This window comes from Ixodes scapularis, unplaced genomic scaffold (assembly GCF_016920785.2).
Source record: "Ixodes scapularis isolate PalLabHiFi unplaced genomic scaffold, ASM1692078v2 PGA_scaffold9__187_contigs__length_104089568, whole genome shotgun sequence".
NCBI lineage: Eukaryota > Metazoa > Arthropoda > Arachnida > Ixodida > Ixodidae > Ixodes > Ixodes scapularis.
In genome coordinates, this window is record NW_024609884.1 from 35470680 (window position 1) to 35485642 (window position 14963).

General features: G+C 42.9%; 1 protein-coding gene across 2 annotated transcripts in view; it reads right to left on the reverse strand.

Moving 5' to 3' along the window:
• The window catches only part of LOC8030156 (NEDD8 ultimate buster 1), a 47676-nt gene extending 36180 nt beyond the window's left edge, over nucleotides 1-11496 (reverse strand). The window contains exons 1-5 of one of the 2 annotated variants that reach the window (XM_002409330.5): nucleotides 11071-11496; nucleotides 10828-10998; nucleotides 10566-10733; nucleotides 4892-5018; nucleotides 131-317 (exon numbers count right to left, since the gene is read on the reverse strand). In XM_002409330.5, the coding sequence (XP_002409374.3) occupies nucleotides 131-317; nucleotides 4892-5018; nucleotides 10566-10733; nucleotides 10828-10998; nucleotides 11071-11178 (761 nt within the window). In that variant the 5' untranslated portion in view covers nucleotides 11179-11496. The remainder of the gene's footprint in view (nucleotides 1-130; nucleotides 318-4891; nucleotides 5019-10565; nucleotides 10734-10827; nucleotides 10999-11070) is intronic. The other variant, XM_029971087.4, reaches the window with a different exon arrangement.
• Nucleotides 11497-14963: the final 3467 nt, after the last annotated feature.

Below are 14963 nucleotides of genomic sequence, written 5' to 3' on the forward strand. Positions count from 1 at the left end.
ATCTTGCATCATATTTAGATGAATTTCTGATAATTCAAACAAAATTGCGGTGGAGTTTGAATTAATGAGAGTGTACTGTGCCATGTTTTTAAACATGGGGACAGCACTTATGGAAAAGGCACATACATACCCAAACTCTTTGTCCGCTTCAAGGAAAAGTATCAAAGCCTCGCTGTATTCTTTCCGCTTCATCGCAGAACGCCCTTTTTCGTGCAGCACCATGGCTAGGCCAAGGGCCTTTCTCTCTTCCACTGGAAGGGGAATGGGTTTGCCAGTCTGATCTGCAATCTGCATGTAGTACCGGTTGTCAGGATCATCTGTATCCAAAACATACATCACCGTTATTGTTTTTCATCATTTATGCGTTGCATCTTTATTAGGGGCGGATGCAGGAATTTCCTGAGGGGGGGTCCAGTGTTGGTCAGCGTACCATATGTTTAGGAACCCCCACCCCCTCTCCTTCGTTTTACGCCCTAAATTTTACACATGCAGAAATCAAGAGGGGGGTCAGGACATCCGGGCCCCCCCTCTAAATTCGCCCCTGATCTTTATGCAGTGAGCAATGCAGCGAGCAATGCTGATTGGGGGATGTAAGTGACAGTGAATGCAGCACTTGCTTCAATTTTCTACAACTTTAGTTACAGCATATTTCTTTGCCAGTGTATACATGGCTTGCATTGACGTCAAATTAGCCGCCACTGCTCCATACCATGCTCCTGTTTCTGTACCTTTTGCAGCATACATTTGGCACCATTGAATTTGTCTTCTCGGCAAGCCTTGCCGAGAAGACAAATTCAATGGTGCCAAATGTATGCTGCACAAGGTACGGAAACAGTAGTATGGTACGGAGTAATGGCGGCTGGTACAGTGCCATATGACGTCACGTGCAAGGCATGTATAGTTCATGCCTTCAGCATTAGCAGTACACACGGAGCACATGATTTTTCTTTAGTATTACATACAACACCGATATTAAAAGTCCTATATATTGCACATTTCCAGCACTAATTTTGAAGAAAAGTCACACTAAAACCATCCACATGCAATCATCATTACAAGTGCTGCCTTTCTGCAGTGCAAATAAATGGTAACTGGTAAGTGCTGCATTTCCACAGTGCAAATAAGTGGTAACATCATCATGATGCCCAGCATAGCTCATGCAAAGCATAGTTCAAGGATATGGGTATTTGATCACACAACATTTCAGCTACCAGCAGGTAAAATTCAGTGTAGACGAATGACACTTTAAGTATGAATAATTTCGGCTCTTTGTCAGGGCAGTGAATGGACAACCCCGTCAAAGTGGAGCATTGTGTGCTTCATGTACTTCGAGCCTGATGACAATGACAGCGTGTTAGGTTGCTGGTTTAATGTTGACCACAATCAAACACCACAATCAACGGCCTACATGGTAGCCACATTTAAAGAAACAGTGAGATGTTTCTGAAGTGGTCTATAATTATGGTGCCTGGAACGCGTCCCCAACTGGTGTGTTTAGCATCTTATTCTGCCCATGCACTAAAAGTGGTCTCGAAGTGGTAACAAATAACGTCACAGAAGTCTGAATGTCATGCTGCCAGATGTCGCGGTTCTGGCGGCTGGCCGTAGAATTCTGGCAAAAAGCGTAAAAGAATGCGAGTGTCGCTATCGTGACGGCATCCAAACTCCTGGCTGCCCAAGCTTCCGTGGACTGTCAAGCTGGAGAACAGGTATCTGCTACAGCAGAACAGGTGTCTGCTACATCTACCTCCACTTTTGTGACACTGCCAGAATCGCGGCAAGCAACGGTATGACACTTCTGCAACGTCATCAGACAGAAATCGAGGGACCAAGGACACCGTAAACACACCAGTCGCAGACACGTTCTAGGCACCATAATTATAGACTGCTTCAGAACACGTCTGGCTGTTTCTTTAAATGTTACTACCATGTAGGCTGTGCATATTAATGTGGCTTTCTTCGATGGCACAACTATAACAAGAAAGCAGTTTTGTGAAGAGATGTGCAAGAATAATCGCCATCAAAATTCACAAGTACTGAATATGACATGTCATATCGGCATATCTTTGCCATTTCATAAAGTCATATAGTAATATATTCTTGCCTAAAGTACTGTAGTTAGTAGTTAGAATAGAAATGAGATGGCATATTAGTTTCTAAACTTCTAGGAATATAAAACATTTTTCAAACCTCATCAATATGATCAAAATATGCCTTCAGCAAAATTATGCACATTATTACATTGCCCATATTCTATGTTAAACGCACAGTTCAATTATAGTAAAAGAGTGTAAAAAAAATCATGCCCTTGACATTACAGTTAACTGCAGTAAAGAAAATCAGCAGACAACAGTAGGCCAGCGACAGTGGCGTAGCCAGGGGGGAGGCTTATAGGGCTTCAGCCCCTCCCCCCAAAATCCAGCCGACCCTATATTATACACATGCATTTTGACCCTGCTCTTTTCATTCTCAGTATTCGTGACATGACCTGCTCGAATGACTTTTAATAAGCATACAACAAACATGTGCACCCGTATTCACCAGGTGCGAGTAGAGCCTGTTTTAACACTGACTAGCAACGTCATTGACTAAAATGTTCATGTGGCGAGCGATAGCCGCCGCTAAGTGAGCGCTTGGTATTCACCGATCGTGTTTAGGGCCTAACCGCCCCGCGCGACTAAGAAGTGAACTAACAAATCTTATATATGGGGTAGGGCTAGTTTAGCCGGTGCTTAGCAGATGACTAGCGGCTCAGCGCCATGGCCGACTCATTTCATCGCAGACCGCCAGCGCTAACAAAGCACTTACTATCTTGGAACGCTGGGTTATACATCTAGAAAGAATTGGAGGAGCAAATATTATGTAAATAGCCATGTTCAACGGTCAGAGATACCGCTAAAGAGATCTCAGCAGGGCGCTGGACGACGAGAAAAAAACACATTTAAGGGCGCTTCCATATTTGTTTATGTCGCTCTCTATGCGACTTCCGTGTTTCTCCCTTGTGTTGTTTGTAAAACTTTGTCTCGGACAATTAGACTCTCATTGTAACTTTTTTTCCCTGATAAACATTCAAATACTGCAAACGACTTAATTTTCGCGGGCTCAAATTTTCGCGAATCGGGCCAAAGCTGTAAATTTGAAATTATTTGCGGGTTATAATTTTCGTAAATTGAGTGTAGCTTCCGTAGTGTTCACATATTGCCCGAATTGCTCGCGGGACGTATTTTTTGCGAATTGTAGGCGATTCACGAAAATTAGGACCCCACAAAAATTTAGTTGTTTACAGTATTTCAAATACAAGTATTTGAAATATGTATTTAAAATACTTTGTGTATTTTGCATTTGTATTTAATTACAAATTGGGTAATGTATTTGACGTGTATATTTAAATACTAAAACTTGGGTATTTCAAATACAATTATAATTAAATACAATTTTGTGGGCGAAAATACATCCCTCAAATTTATTGTCACTGTCCAGAGCAGGAAGAAAACTATGTTCTGCACCGAATGCAGTGTCTCTCAATCAAGCACAAGCGTTCAGTGACTTCGTGATTACGGTGTTAGTCCAGGGCAAGAATAGGGACGAAATCGACGTTCACAGGCAGACTGGCTAAATAAGTGCCTGTGACAACTTGTGATGCTTTCCAGCCTGATTTCCATCCATATTTTTGCCTGGAACATTTTAAATGCGCGGGGCGTCCAGATTTACGTAACTGGAGCGAGTTGCAACAATCAAAAATTCTCTAGCTAGTGCTGCGCGTCTTGGTCGTCTCGGTTCTTTGTTGGTCTATACCAAAATATAATCGACAAAAAAGCTGCTTGAAGCTCTGTACTTTTTTCGCCTACTACGTCCAAGCTGATTACATTTTTTTTTTTTTTTTGTGATTATTTTTTTACTACACTACTAGAGCCTCGCACACTAACTCCCGAGTGTGCGGTGCAAAATTAAAAAAGAGATACCCAGAAATCTGTTGCAGGTGCCCTGAAATTAAGTCGCTCATGCGAATTTTGAGGAATGTATTTGGAAAAGTATTTGGAGGAGAACAAATACATTTGGTTGTATTCGTATCTTGTACTTAAATGCTTTTTTGGAAATGTAATTAGATTTGTAATTAAATACATTTTTGACGAAGTATTTTGTATTTGTATTTCAATACATATTTGCATGTATTTTGCCCATCCCTGTTTACAGTATTAGTTTTTATACGATAAAATACCCATTTACGCAGCAGCGTTTAAGTACGCGTATGTGTGACTTATCTTTATATGTCACTTCCGCTTGTTAGTTCTGACTAAATAGACACCCACTCACTTTGCGCTCATGAATACCGCAGAACTAGTCGATCCTTAGTCGCTGAACTGTTCTCTTAGTTCGCGACTACTTAGACGCGACACTACCTTTAAAACAGCGCTAGTTAGTCACGACTAGTGAATACAGCTGGTAGAGTATTAGCTTGATTTGAAGCGAATGTCAAGATTCTAAATACATCTCCGATCACTATATTTGCATTTATGAGTACCAATTTAGCAAGTTAAATATGTTAACCATTACATGGCAAAACATGACTTTGTAAGAGCACATTTCCAGTGTACTGAATGATGAACTAAGTTCTCCAAGCTGCCCCTTTCCTTGCTCTCTTGAATGATCAAGTGTATTAGCGTGGTGATACTTCTTTAGGCAAGATGGAAACAGATAAAACAGTCAAAGAATTAAAGAAAAATTAAAAATGAACATTTCATGTTTAATAAATATGGTCTCCCACTAATTGTAGCATACTAGGTCAATACTTCTAGAAAATTCAATTCTGTCAAGAGTTCATAAACTGAAAACCAGCCAGATTGCAATTCATCCGGAGAGCCAGATAGTCTGGAAAAGAAAATGCCGGTACCTGCATCCACTGAAGACAGAAGATCTGCGTCTTCGCGTATCTTGTTTAGTTCTAGTTCTTTTCTCTCCTTTTCAAGTGATTCTTGCACCGTTTCCGTCAGAAACAAAGCCAAGAGCTGTCCATGGTTCTGTTGTGAAGAAACAAAAGAGTTACCATGAGCTTCACTAACATAAGCAGATCCAAACATAAATAAGCTCACTGAGCAAGCTGAAGTGCGGGCAGATTTTACTCATTACAGTTTTGCAACCTAGTATTTGTGTACCAAAACTCCATCAACCTCCGAACTAGGAATCAGGGCTGCCAATACGGAAAGTCAAAATTTCCTTGGCGGACGCCTGAAATTTTCCTATTTCTGCCAAAATTTCTCTTGCTTGCCCAAAGAATGATAAAATACAAAATATTCATTGTTTTCTGCATCACTTCCAGTTTTACTAAGAGAAATATACACTATGAGGAGCGCAAGTTCGTCTGCTTCTTGCACCAGGGTTGCAATAATGTTAGAGTGCCAAGCTCTTATTGGCTGACTAAAAAAAAAAAAAAAAAAAAAAATTAAAGCCGTTTACAATGCATTGTAACGCCAAATTAGAGCACAGCTCTTCAGGAGGAGGAGGAGGGAAGGGTACTGAGGGGAAGGTATACCCCTCCTCCCTCCTCCTCACCTCCTCATACTCTCTGCTACTCCTCCCCCTGACCGGCGTCGCCGTCGCCGCACGAGGGTCGCGTGACGATGACGTCATCAGTGACGTAACGTGTGACGTCATCGTGATGACGTCATCGTCATCGACATTGTCAATGATGACGTCATTGGCATCGCTATCGTCACTGATGACGTCATCGGCATCGTCACTGATGACGTCATCAGTGACATCACGCGTCTCATAGTGCACCGTGCGGTTACGCCGACGGCGACGCCGCTCAAGCCGGAAACGGGCGCCTAAGAGCTGCGCTCTAAAAAAAGGTGGGTAGACTTTTCACTGACTATAAATGCACCAATAGCACAAACGTAAAGTTGAGACACAATGTTTGACTGAATCGCAAATAGGCGCCATACTCGGCAGTTGCTACCGTGATATGAAGACCACTCTTCCGAGTGAGAGTGTTAGCTGAAACCTCTTCGACCGAGAGTACCAGATCTTTTCGCCGCTGTAAATCACCACTTTCTACTTGTAGCATGATCAAGATGCCAGGATATTCTTTGTACAATAACCCCAAAGAATCATTAGAAGAATGTGCAGGCAAACTACTAAAAGTTCACAAGTCAAAACCTATGTTGACAAGAAGAGGCTGTGTCTCAGTGCCACCCATGGCACGAGTGTGTCTGCCGTTTCCAGTCAGCCACCAGCCAGCCCTACCCTAGCACCATAATGTGACATTACACGCGATGCATGTACACTGCATTGCATGTAACCCAGTGTACAGTTGCAGATGATACAAAAAAGCCAAGGAGAGTGCGTGGCCTACAGGGCCTGCCACATTACCTATTGGAAGAAAGCAGTTTTTTGCCATCACTCCTCACTAGACCAGCTGTTGCTGAGTTAATGAAGGCTTCGCCGAGTATAGAGGTGTTCCGCGCTAAAAGGACAAATTAAGCTTGGCTGAATTTAACGGGTAGACAGGTTGAGCAATCAGTTTTCGGTGTTGACATGGTAATCGTTTGCCGGCCAAGTGGGGAGTAATGACAAAAGTCAAACAGCTGCTGATATTCTGCTCATTTACACAATAGCCTCGATGATAACTCAGCTTTCTTCTGTTAGATAGCGCTGGTGGTCTTCAAAGCCACATGGTCGCCTGGGCTTCATTATATTGTCTCGTTGTTAAAGGCGACTGTGAACATAAAAGAACTCGAGGGGTTTAATTAGTAAAAAGAGGAATAAGGTACATTTATACACAAGAGGCGGGCCGTCCTGCTGGCTCATTTCAGGAACATCACTAACGCAAGACAGCCCGAGGGGCAAGGCCACGAGCCTCACATAAAACCAAAATCCAGGGGACAGTTCGCCGGCATGCTCGAGCAACCAGAACAGTCCTGTGGCAATATCATCTGCGAATGTACATGCGGGAATGCTTGTTTGTGCTAACAGTGTCGCACATGTACACTGTACAACACTCTTAGGACGAACAAGTGATTGAATTGATTTCTTCTGCTTTTCTCTTTATAGCGAAGGGTCATCAAGACCACTATACTCGCCACCTCAAGAAAAGATCAAGTTTTACACACTGTTCTTACAAGATTTGGTTGTCAGAGGAAGCAATGCTTTTGGCATTTGAAATGTGTACGTCTTAATAAGGTAACATATATAAAATCTAATTATAATTCAATGTTTTCCGAGTTCATTTCCCGTAAAATTCGAAGGGTGTTTTTCAGAGTTTATTTTTGTTAGAGTCTCAATTCTCTGAAATCCTGAATTTATTTTGCTGTATTGCCAATTTAAAAAAATAAAAAATAAAAGTTTGGGTACTATAACAAATTGTTTTGAAGCAACCTTGATGAGCTAAGGCAAACCATTTTTTTCAGTAGTTAGGGATTTCAAAGGAAACTGAAGTGGTACCTCCTTTGGACCACTGACCTTGTGCGCCTATAAAGTTAATTAAAAAAAAAAAAAGCCTTCTTTGCTTTTTATTTTGTCGCTGTAACCTCGAAATTCAGAGTTTTTCGAATAAATCCGAATCAACGGAAAAGTTACCGGCGAGTGTTTTCCCGATTTATTCAGATTTATCCAAAAACACGAAACCCTATCTATAATGCACCTACATATAACTTATTTCTCTACATACAGGGGGAAATTAGTAATGCTCCACGAGGAGCCAAACTTTTTTTTACTATAGTTCTTGAGTTGAAAACAAGCACAGTAGACTGGTGGAAAGTGCTCATTTGGGGCATCAACCAAAGCAGTCAAATTTGGTGCCTGCCAATACCCTTTTTGAAGTAAAATGCAAAAAAGCACTGTCATGTTTGTGCCAACGGTGTAGTGCAGTGTACATGCAGTGAAGCCATGTACATACACCATGTAGAGCGTGCCTCTGAAAAAAAAATTACAATGTTTTTTTCCTTACCAAAACAAAATATGCATGGTCAATTGTTTGGTTTCTGTCAAAATGTAGCGCTAGCAATCCAGACACAATGCCAAAGTTACAGAACCAGCCATTCTCTTATTCAGAAATGGCAAGTAACTTTCTGAAACTTTCAATGGGCAAAATGTGCCCGTTCCCAGTACCTGATGCCATTCATCTCTATGCAGTGGCAGATTCAGAGAGGAGGTGTCTGGATGTCCTGACCCGACCCCCCCCCTCCCCCTTGAATTCTGAATGTGTAAAAACTTGCGGCGTGGAAACAGGATGAGGGGGTTTAAACGCATGATACACTGTCGTCGCTGAAACAAAAGTACAGCGACATGTTTCAGAAGGGAGATGGCATAATCAAAGGCTTCAAGGGAAGTTTGCTTCTCGTAAAACGAGGCCTATGACATACACTCTTTGCGAAAGTATTGAAAGAGAGTTAAGGACGTTGAAAGAAAACAAGGTAATCTACCGAATGAAATAGTGATGGGGCGACGCCTTTAATTGTTAAAAAAAAAGACAAAAGCGTGAGAAAGAAAACAAGGTAATCTACCGAGTGAAATAGTGATGAAGCTACGCCTTTAATTTTAAAAAAAAAAAAAAAAGACAAAAGCGTGAGACTCTGTGGGGTGAGACTGTGGGGATTATCGAGTAATGGTAAATCCTCATCTGAAGGTAGATCACTATCCCTGCTACCTTTGCCTGAAGATAACTTAGCGGCAGTAGCAGGAGGGACACAGTTTTCACTGTACTTGACTTGATGAAAGCCTATTTGCAACTGCAGTTCATAGAGCATTGGCAAGAGGTTCTAGCAGTGAATACACACCTAGGACTGATATGGTTGGAACGACTTTCCTGTGTAGCGAGCACACCTGCTTTATTTTAGTCGGTCATGGATCAAATCCTTTAAGGAATTCCAAGTACCATTTGTTACCTTGCATGACAACATTCTAATTTCTGGTAGAACACAAGAGGAGAACGATAAGAACATCGAGTGTTTTAGAACGGCTAAGAAAGCCCAAAATTTGAGTAAATTCTGAAAAGGGCAAGTTCTTTCAAAGCAGTGTCTGATATCTCGGGCACGAGATAAGCAGCAAAGGACTGCAGTCGACAAAAGAAAAGATAATTGAAGCAGTGTTGAAAGCACCAGAACCACAAAACGAGAAAAAGCTAAGGGCTTTATAGGGATTACTGAACTTTTATGCAAAGTTCTTGCCGTGCCTAGCATCAACATTAGAGCCAATGCACAGGCAGCTAACAGTGCCAAGAAAAGAGCATGAAAGCGGTCACAAGAATGTAAAGAAAGTTTAGAGTATTGTAAGCGGCTTCTCTGCAGCAACACTGTTCTCGAGTTCTATGACGCACCAAAATTCCACTAAAACTGATGTGCAATTCGACCAGTCAAAGTCATGACAAACAATGGCCCACATTTTTCTAGCCACCAGTTTGAGGACTTTCTGCACAAAAACGCAGTCAAGCAAGTACTAACACCACCATATTATCCAGTCAAATGGGGCCACTGCACAGGCAGTTCAGATCATAAAAACAAAAAAGCTCTTCTGAAGCAACTCTCGACCGATGGAAAGACAGACTACACAAGAATGCAGCGCAAAGTCGTCAGGAACTCTTTCTGGGAAAAAAACTTTGAACGTGCCGATTACTTTTGAAGCCGAACTTGACGCGAGCAATGCAAACCAAATTGATGAGTATAGAGAACAGGCTCACAAACGTCGTGGCATTGCTTGACAGTTTTCGGTGGGGGATGCAGCAATGGTTGAAAGAGGCGAGACTATTGAATGGTTTCGTGTCAACGTGGGGTGTTGTCGAGTGCGTCACATTTTTGGTATGTGTACAACAATGCATATTACATTTGTGCACACCTAGATCACATGCGAGCTGCAAACTCAGTACAAGACTCTGTACTAGAACGTGTTGGGCCGTACTGGCCAGCTCTGCCCGATAGCACCCCAACGAAGGACACATGTGCAAAATCAGCCAGTGATGCAGTTAGCACAGAAACAAATTGGGCTAGTCTCGTGCATTCACCATGTCTCTCCTCGACACAGTAGTCATGCAACACGACCAAACGACAGACTGATCGACGTATAACTGATTACGAAATGTAATTGCATTGACTGTGTTTTTGTACATTGCATCTCTGTGTTAGTGCTTTACAACTGCTTATAATTGTGTAACTTGGTTGTATACTAAAAAGGGGAGGGATGTTATGTTGCATATTGTACTGTCATAGAGCGATATCCGATTGTTCATGCACAAGCGCACCTATCTGTTATCGCGTGCGCTCTGCTTCGATAAACCAGAGCACCGCCCTTGTTTGCTCAATTTGTTCATGCTCATGTACCCTGACGTTTGACTATGTGTGTTAATAAAGCAGTAGGCCCGGCTGACGTCCGTCATACTTCCCACGTTATAGCACTTTATATAAACCACACTTTCACAGATATTGCTGGTGAAATTTAATTACTTCTGGGTCTGCACACAGATAAAATTGGAGTTCCATTCAAGACTATGAATATCAACTACGTTTTGCTCAGTAAGCATTGCCTGTTGAGCTTTTCTGGGGCGATTTCATCCGATACATAAAAATGTCACTCACCTTAACTGATTGGTCCTTCAGTGAACAGGTGTCTTGAATAACTTTTCCAGCAGAAATCAACTTGATTTTTCCTGAATCAACAGAGCACTTCGAAGCAACTAATTCGCGTAAATTCTGACCATTTTCATCGAGATTAATTTCGATCGTTTCGAACTCTTTTCTTGGTGGCTGAAAAACAACAATACCAACAACAACAATGCACTGGATGCAATCCATGCTTTCACGTAAACATAAAAACAACCATCGGCTAAAAATAACTTACAGATTTCTGCTGTGGGTTGACAATTTTCACTTTCAGCGTGGCAACACCCGTGGTTTTAAATTTCTGGTTTGAAGCCAGCTTCGTCACTGCATGATTTCGCAAGTTTCGCAGCACGTTCAGCACTACGATTATGTCCAACTTCAGTTCAGCTGCGTATCTTTCCACCATCTCCTGCAAATTAGCAATAATATATTCAGAGCGCCAAGGCACAGACACCGTTTAAGGTTCCGTGTAGGTACTCACAGTCGGAAAATTTCCTTCGCTGCCATCGACCGTGTACGGAGGCAACCATAGCTTTATATTCTCACTGTTTAGCTTATTTCGAACGCTGGCAATGTTTTGCTCGTCCATCGTAAAACTTGGCTTCCGAGTGGAATTTAGGACTATGTACTCGGAAGCCTGCAAGCTTCGAGAGCTTTCAATTAAGTTTGCCTTAGCACTTCAGCCACTTCAGCTGTTTACAACTTCGCTGACTTTTAACTACTCCACCCAGCGCCACTTCGTAATGAGTCGCGCGGTCACGCGGCCAGCGAAGGCCAGCTGACCGTTAGGTCGTCTGAATCAGCTGAACGTTGCAAACGTGACGAAACAAAACACCTTTTACGTAAGTTCTGTAACTTCTGAAATAAAATTTGTAAAATATAAAACGAGTTCAATTTCTAATCCGATGATTCAGTGGATTCCACAGAGATCAGTGGTAGATTCAGTAGCAAACACTGGTCTCTATGACATTTGCTGGATCTCCATACAGTGATTCTAGCTGGAGCCTGGATCGCGCTTCCCGCACCCGCGGGTGAAGCCACTGGACGGCCATCTTGCTCGTAGACGAAGTGCAGTTTTGCTAGCGTTGCAAAGGCTGGCGGCAGCGTGCTGAAGACACGTTTCCTACTCGTTCGTCGTCATTCGCCGAAGAAGTCCTTTAAGACCCTGTGTAAGCGTTGAGACTTGATGTTGAAAACACGTGAAAAATTTTACGACAGCACAGTGCTGCAGAAAAAATGTAGAACTCGTCGAAAGTAAGTTTCACCGGTCTCACGGCGTGAGCTTTCTCGGCACGCCGAAATACCGCGTCTCTGCCTTCGCGCGCTTGGATACCGATCAAGATTCAACGCCGTGTGGATGTGTTTTGCGCGTGCAATGTACGTGAAGCCGTATGTGCCTCTGGAGCAGCGTTTTATTTTGCCAGACCTTGATACAAGCATGTCTAGGTTTGGAGAATTTTTTTTTTATGCAGAGGGTTATTTTAATTTTATGAACAGTTGCAATTAAAAAAAAAAAAAAACTAATTCTGATCACTGAAAAAGTTCATAACTTAATTTTTTTGTACTGTATTAACTGAAATAACTAGGGGTGTCGCGAACCAGTCGAGGTTAGAGTTCGACGTTTTCGAACTTCCTGTCAAAAGTTCGAAAAAGGTTTGACTGCTATGCGCATGTGCGACAGGCTGGCCAGTTGGCTTCGGATTGGATGGGGATGGCTAAGGGATGAATTAAGGGGGTAGGGAAACGAAATTTTAGCGATCATTTTCTAGCTTTAACGTGTTGCCTGTTGCACCCTAACCTCAAAAACACCAGTCTTTCGTTGAAAAGCAAAAGAAAACTAATTTTAAAGCAAAATAAACGATCTTCAATGTGCACCTGGTGGATGCATGCGGAGCCTATTTGGGAGGTAGTCTAGCAACGTTGTGGAATCTGCTACGTAGTCGTTACGTAGCAGATTCCTTCGGAGCAGCGCCGCTCTTTGGCATTTCAACGTTTTCCTTCTTAGTTTTCCTCCTGAACTCACAAATCGCGCATTGTACCAAGCGGTCCAAGAAGACGGAACGGAAGGACTCCCCTCTTTCTCGCACCCTCGTTCGTGCAACCGGAAACAGCCATTCTCCCCCTAGAAGATTAGCCCGTCGCTCAAAACTCGAACAAAAGTTGCTTTCCCCACCTCGTTCAGCACTAAAGCTGACAGTGTTGTGGAAGCTACGCGCTCCTTGGGCCAGCCACACGCTCGTCACCCCACGGGTACTTCGAACGGCTACCGCAGCGCTGACAACGCCACCAAGGGCAAAGCTCTTGGTGAAATCGTCAGCACGAACGCGGGGCATCTTTTCTTTTTTTTTTCTTTTGTTTGCGCCGGATATCCCACGACGCACGGCGCTCTCCGCTCGCTTCTCTTCGAGCGCTTGCTCGAGTGCACCGTTTGGAACGAAAAATATAGCCAATCGTTCAAAACACAAACGTGCGATTATCATTTACGGTTATTATCCGTCATGCTTGACTCATTTACGAACAAAATCTGAATATTTCAATTTTTGTTTCCGAACCCCTTTAAGGGCAGCACTGATTGGTTATTTCAGTTAAAGTGATTGTCCGGTCAAATTTTGTATTCGAGAAAACAATTGAATATCATTGTTATTGCCTCGAGACGGATCGTACGTGCAATATCTGAATTTTATATGCCCCTCTGCGTGAGTAATTGAATTTATGCTGCTCCAATCGCATTCTGGCGTTAACGCTGCTTTAGTTGGCAACATTAAAGCTCTGACGTCACAAAACACATAACGAGCATTTTTGCCTGCCTCGGCGTGCTTCGTTTCTGTTGATGTGCTCGACTTGTTTCGTAGTTTGGGTTAGATTTTTGTTGCGCGGTTGGGTGCCACAACCACCGGGCAGCACGTGCGAGCCCAAGACATGACGTTCCACACTTTTCCGCGAGACGTGCAGTGTCGAGCAAAGTGGGTCGTCGCCGTGCGTAGGGACTAGGGTCCCGTCAAGATCGAGATCCCGCTTATGCAGCAATCATCTCACAGAAGAGAGCTACGAGCCGAGCTCTAAGCGGACAGGAGGCTCGTAAGCTGAAGTGTGATGCTGTGCCAACGATATTAAACTACGTCCATCCACTCCTCGCCCAAATTGGATCAATCAATTTTATTATGCAGTGAAACCGAAACCAAAAGCTAGGCCATCCGGAAACAATACTAGAAGTTGTATTTAGCACGCGTGCAGCCCGATTCTGTTTGACCCGCGTGTGAAAATGAGTTGTAAAACGACTTTTGTTTGGGCTAGTTGGTTCTTACTTGACATGATTAAAATAGCGCAAACTTGACAAGGACAACAAAGAAGGCACACGTACAACAGGACTGGCGCTTACTTCCAACTAAGTTTATTTCATCAACCAAGCGATGGTATATATTGCTTGGTTGATGATGAAATAAACTTAGTTGGAAGTAAGCGCCAGTCCTGTTGTACGTGTGCCTTCTTTGTTGTCCTTGTCAAGTTTGCGCTATTTTAATCATGTCAAGTGAAAATGAGGCGTGACTACGATTCACCAAGCTCGTCCAAGTCAAGTGACGACATGCATTTGAACGATTCGCAGCTTGTCTTCGACCCGCGGTCATTGCCTCTGAGGGAACGACCCGCAACCTCATCACCGATCCAGTGGATCCGCTGACATGTGTACCCAGATGCCGCTTCGTGTACTTAGGTGCCACTTCAGAGGCGAAATATGCATCCTTTGCTTTGCAAGCGCCCCTAGTTCGATTGGTGGCCATCGCAGTTGTGTTTGCTCGAAACGGCATACATTTGCTCGAAGCTTATGGCTGTTGGCGGGGAATTTCCTGCTAAAAGGCGTGACTTTTTTTGCGCATGCTTGGAAAATGCACTAAAAGAACCGTATTTAAGTAGGGTACAGCCTAGGAGACTATATAATTCGAAACAAAATACAAGACATCCACCGACCAACGCTTGTTATCCCAACCATCCGACAAACCTTTGCGTTTTGTGACGTCACGCAGCACCTACAGATGTCAGCCATTGACACTGGCGAAATTCGGGGTGCAGTTTCGTAAATAGGCTCATGAAAGGTTTAATTGATAACGGGATATTATATATCAAAATAAAAATTATGTTTGTCTACATGAAGGCTCCCTCGACGTAACGACCGCAAGAACTTAAGTACTTCCGGTTTCGACCGGACAATCCCTTTAATACAGCACAAAAAATTAAGTTATTAACTTCTTCAGTGATTAGAATTAGTTTTTTACTTCCAACTGTTCATAACATTAAAACGACCCTTTGCATAGAAAAAATTCTCCAAACTTAGACATGCTTGTATCAAGGTCTGGCCACACTGTCCACAAAGTCAAA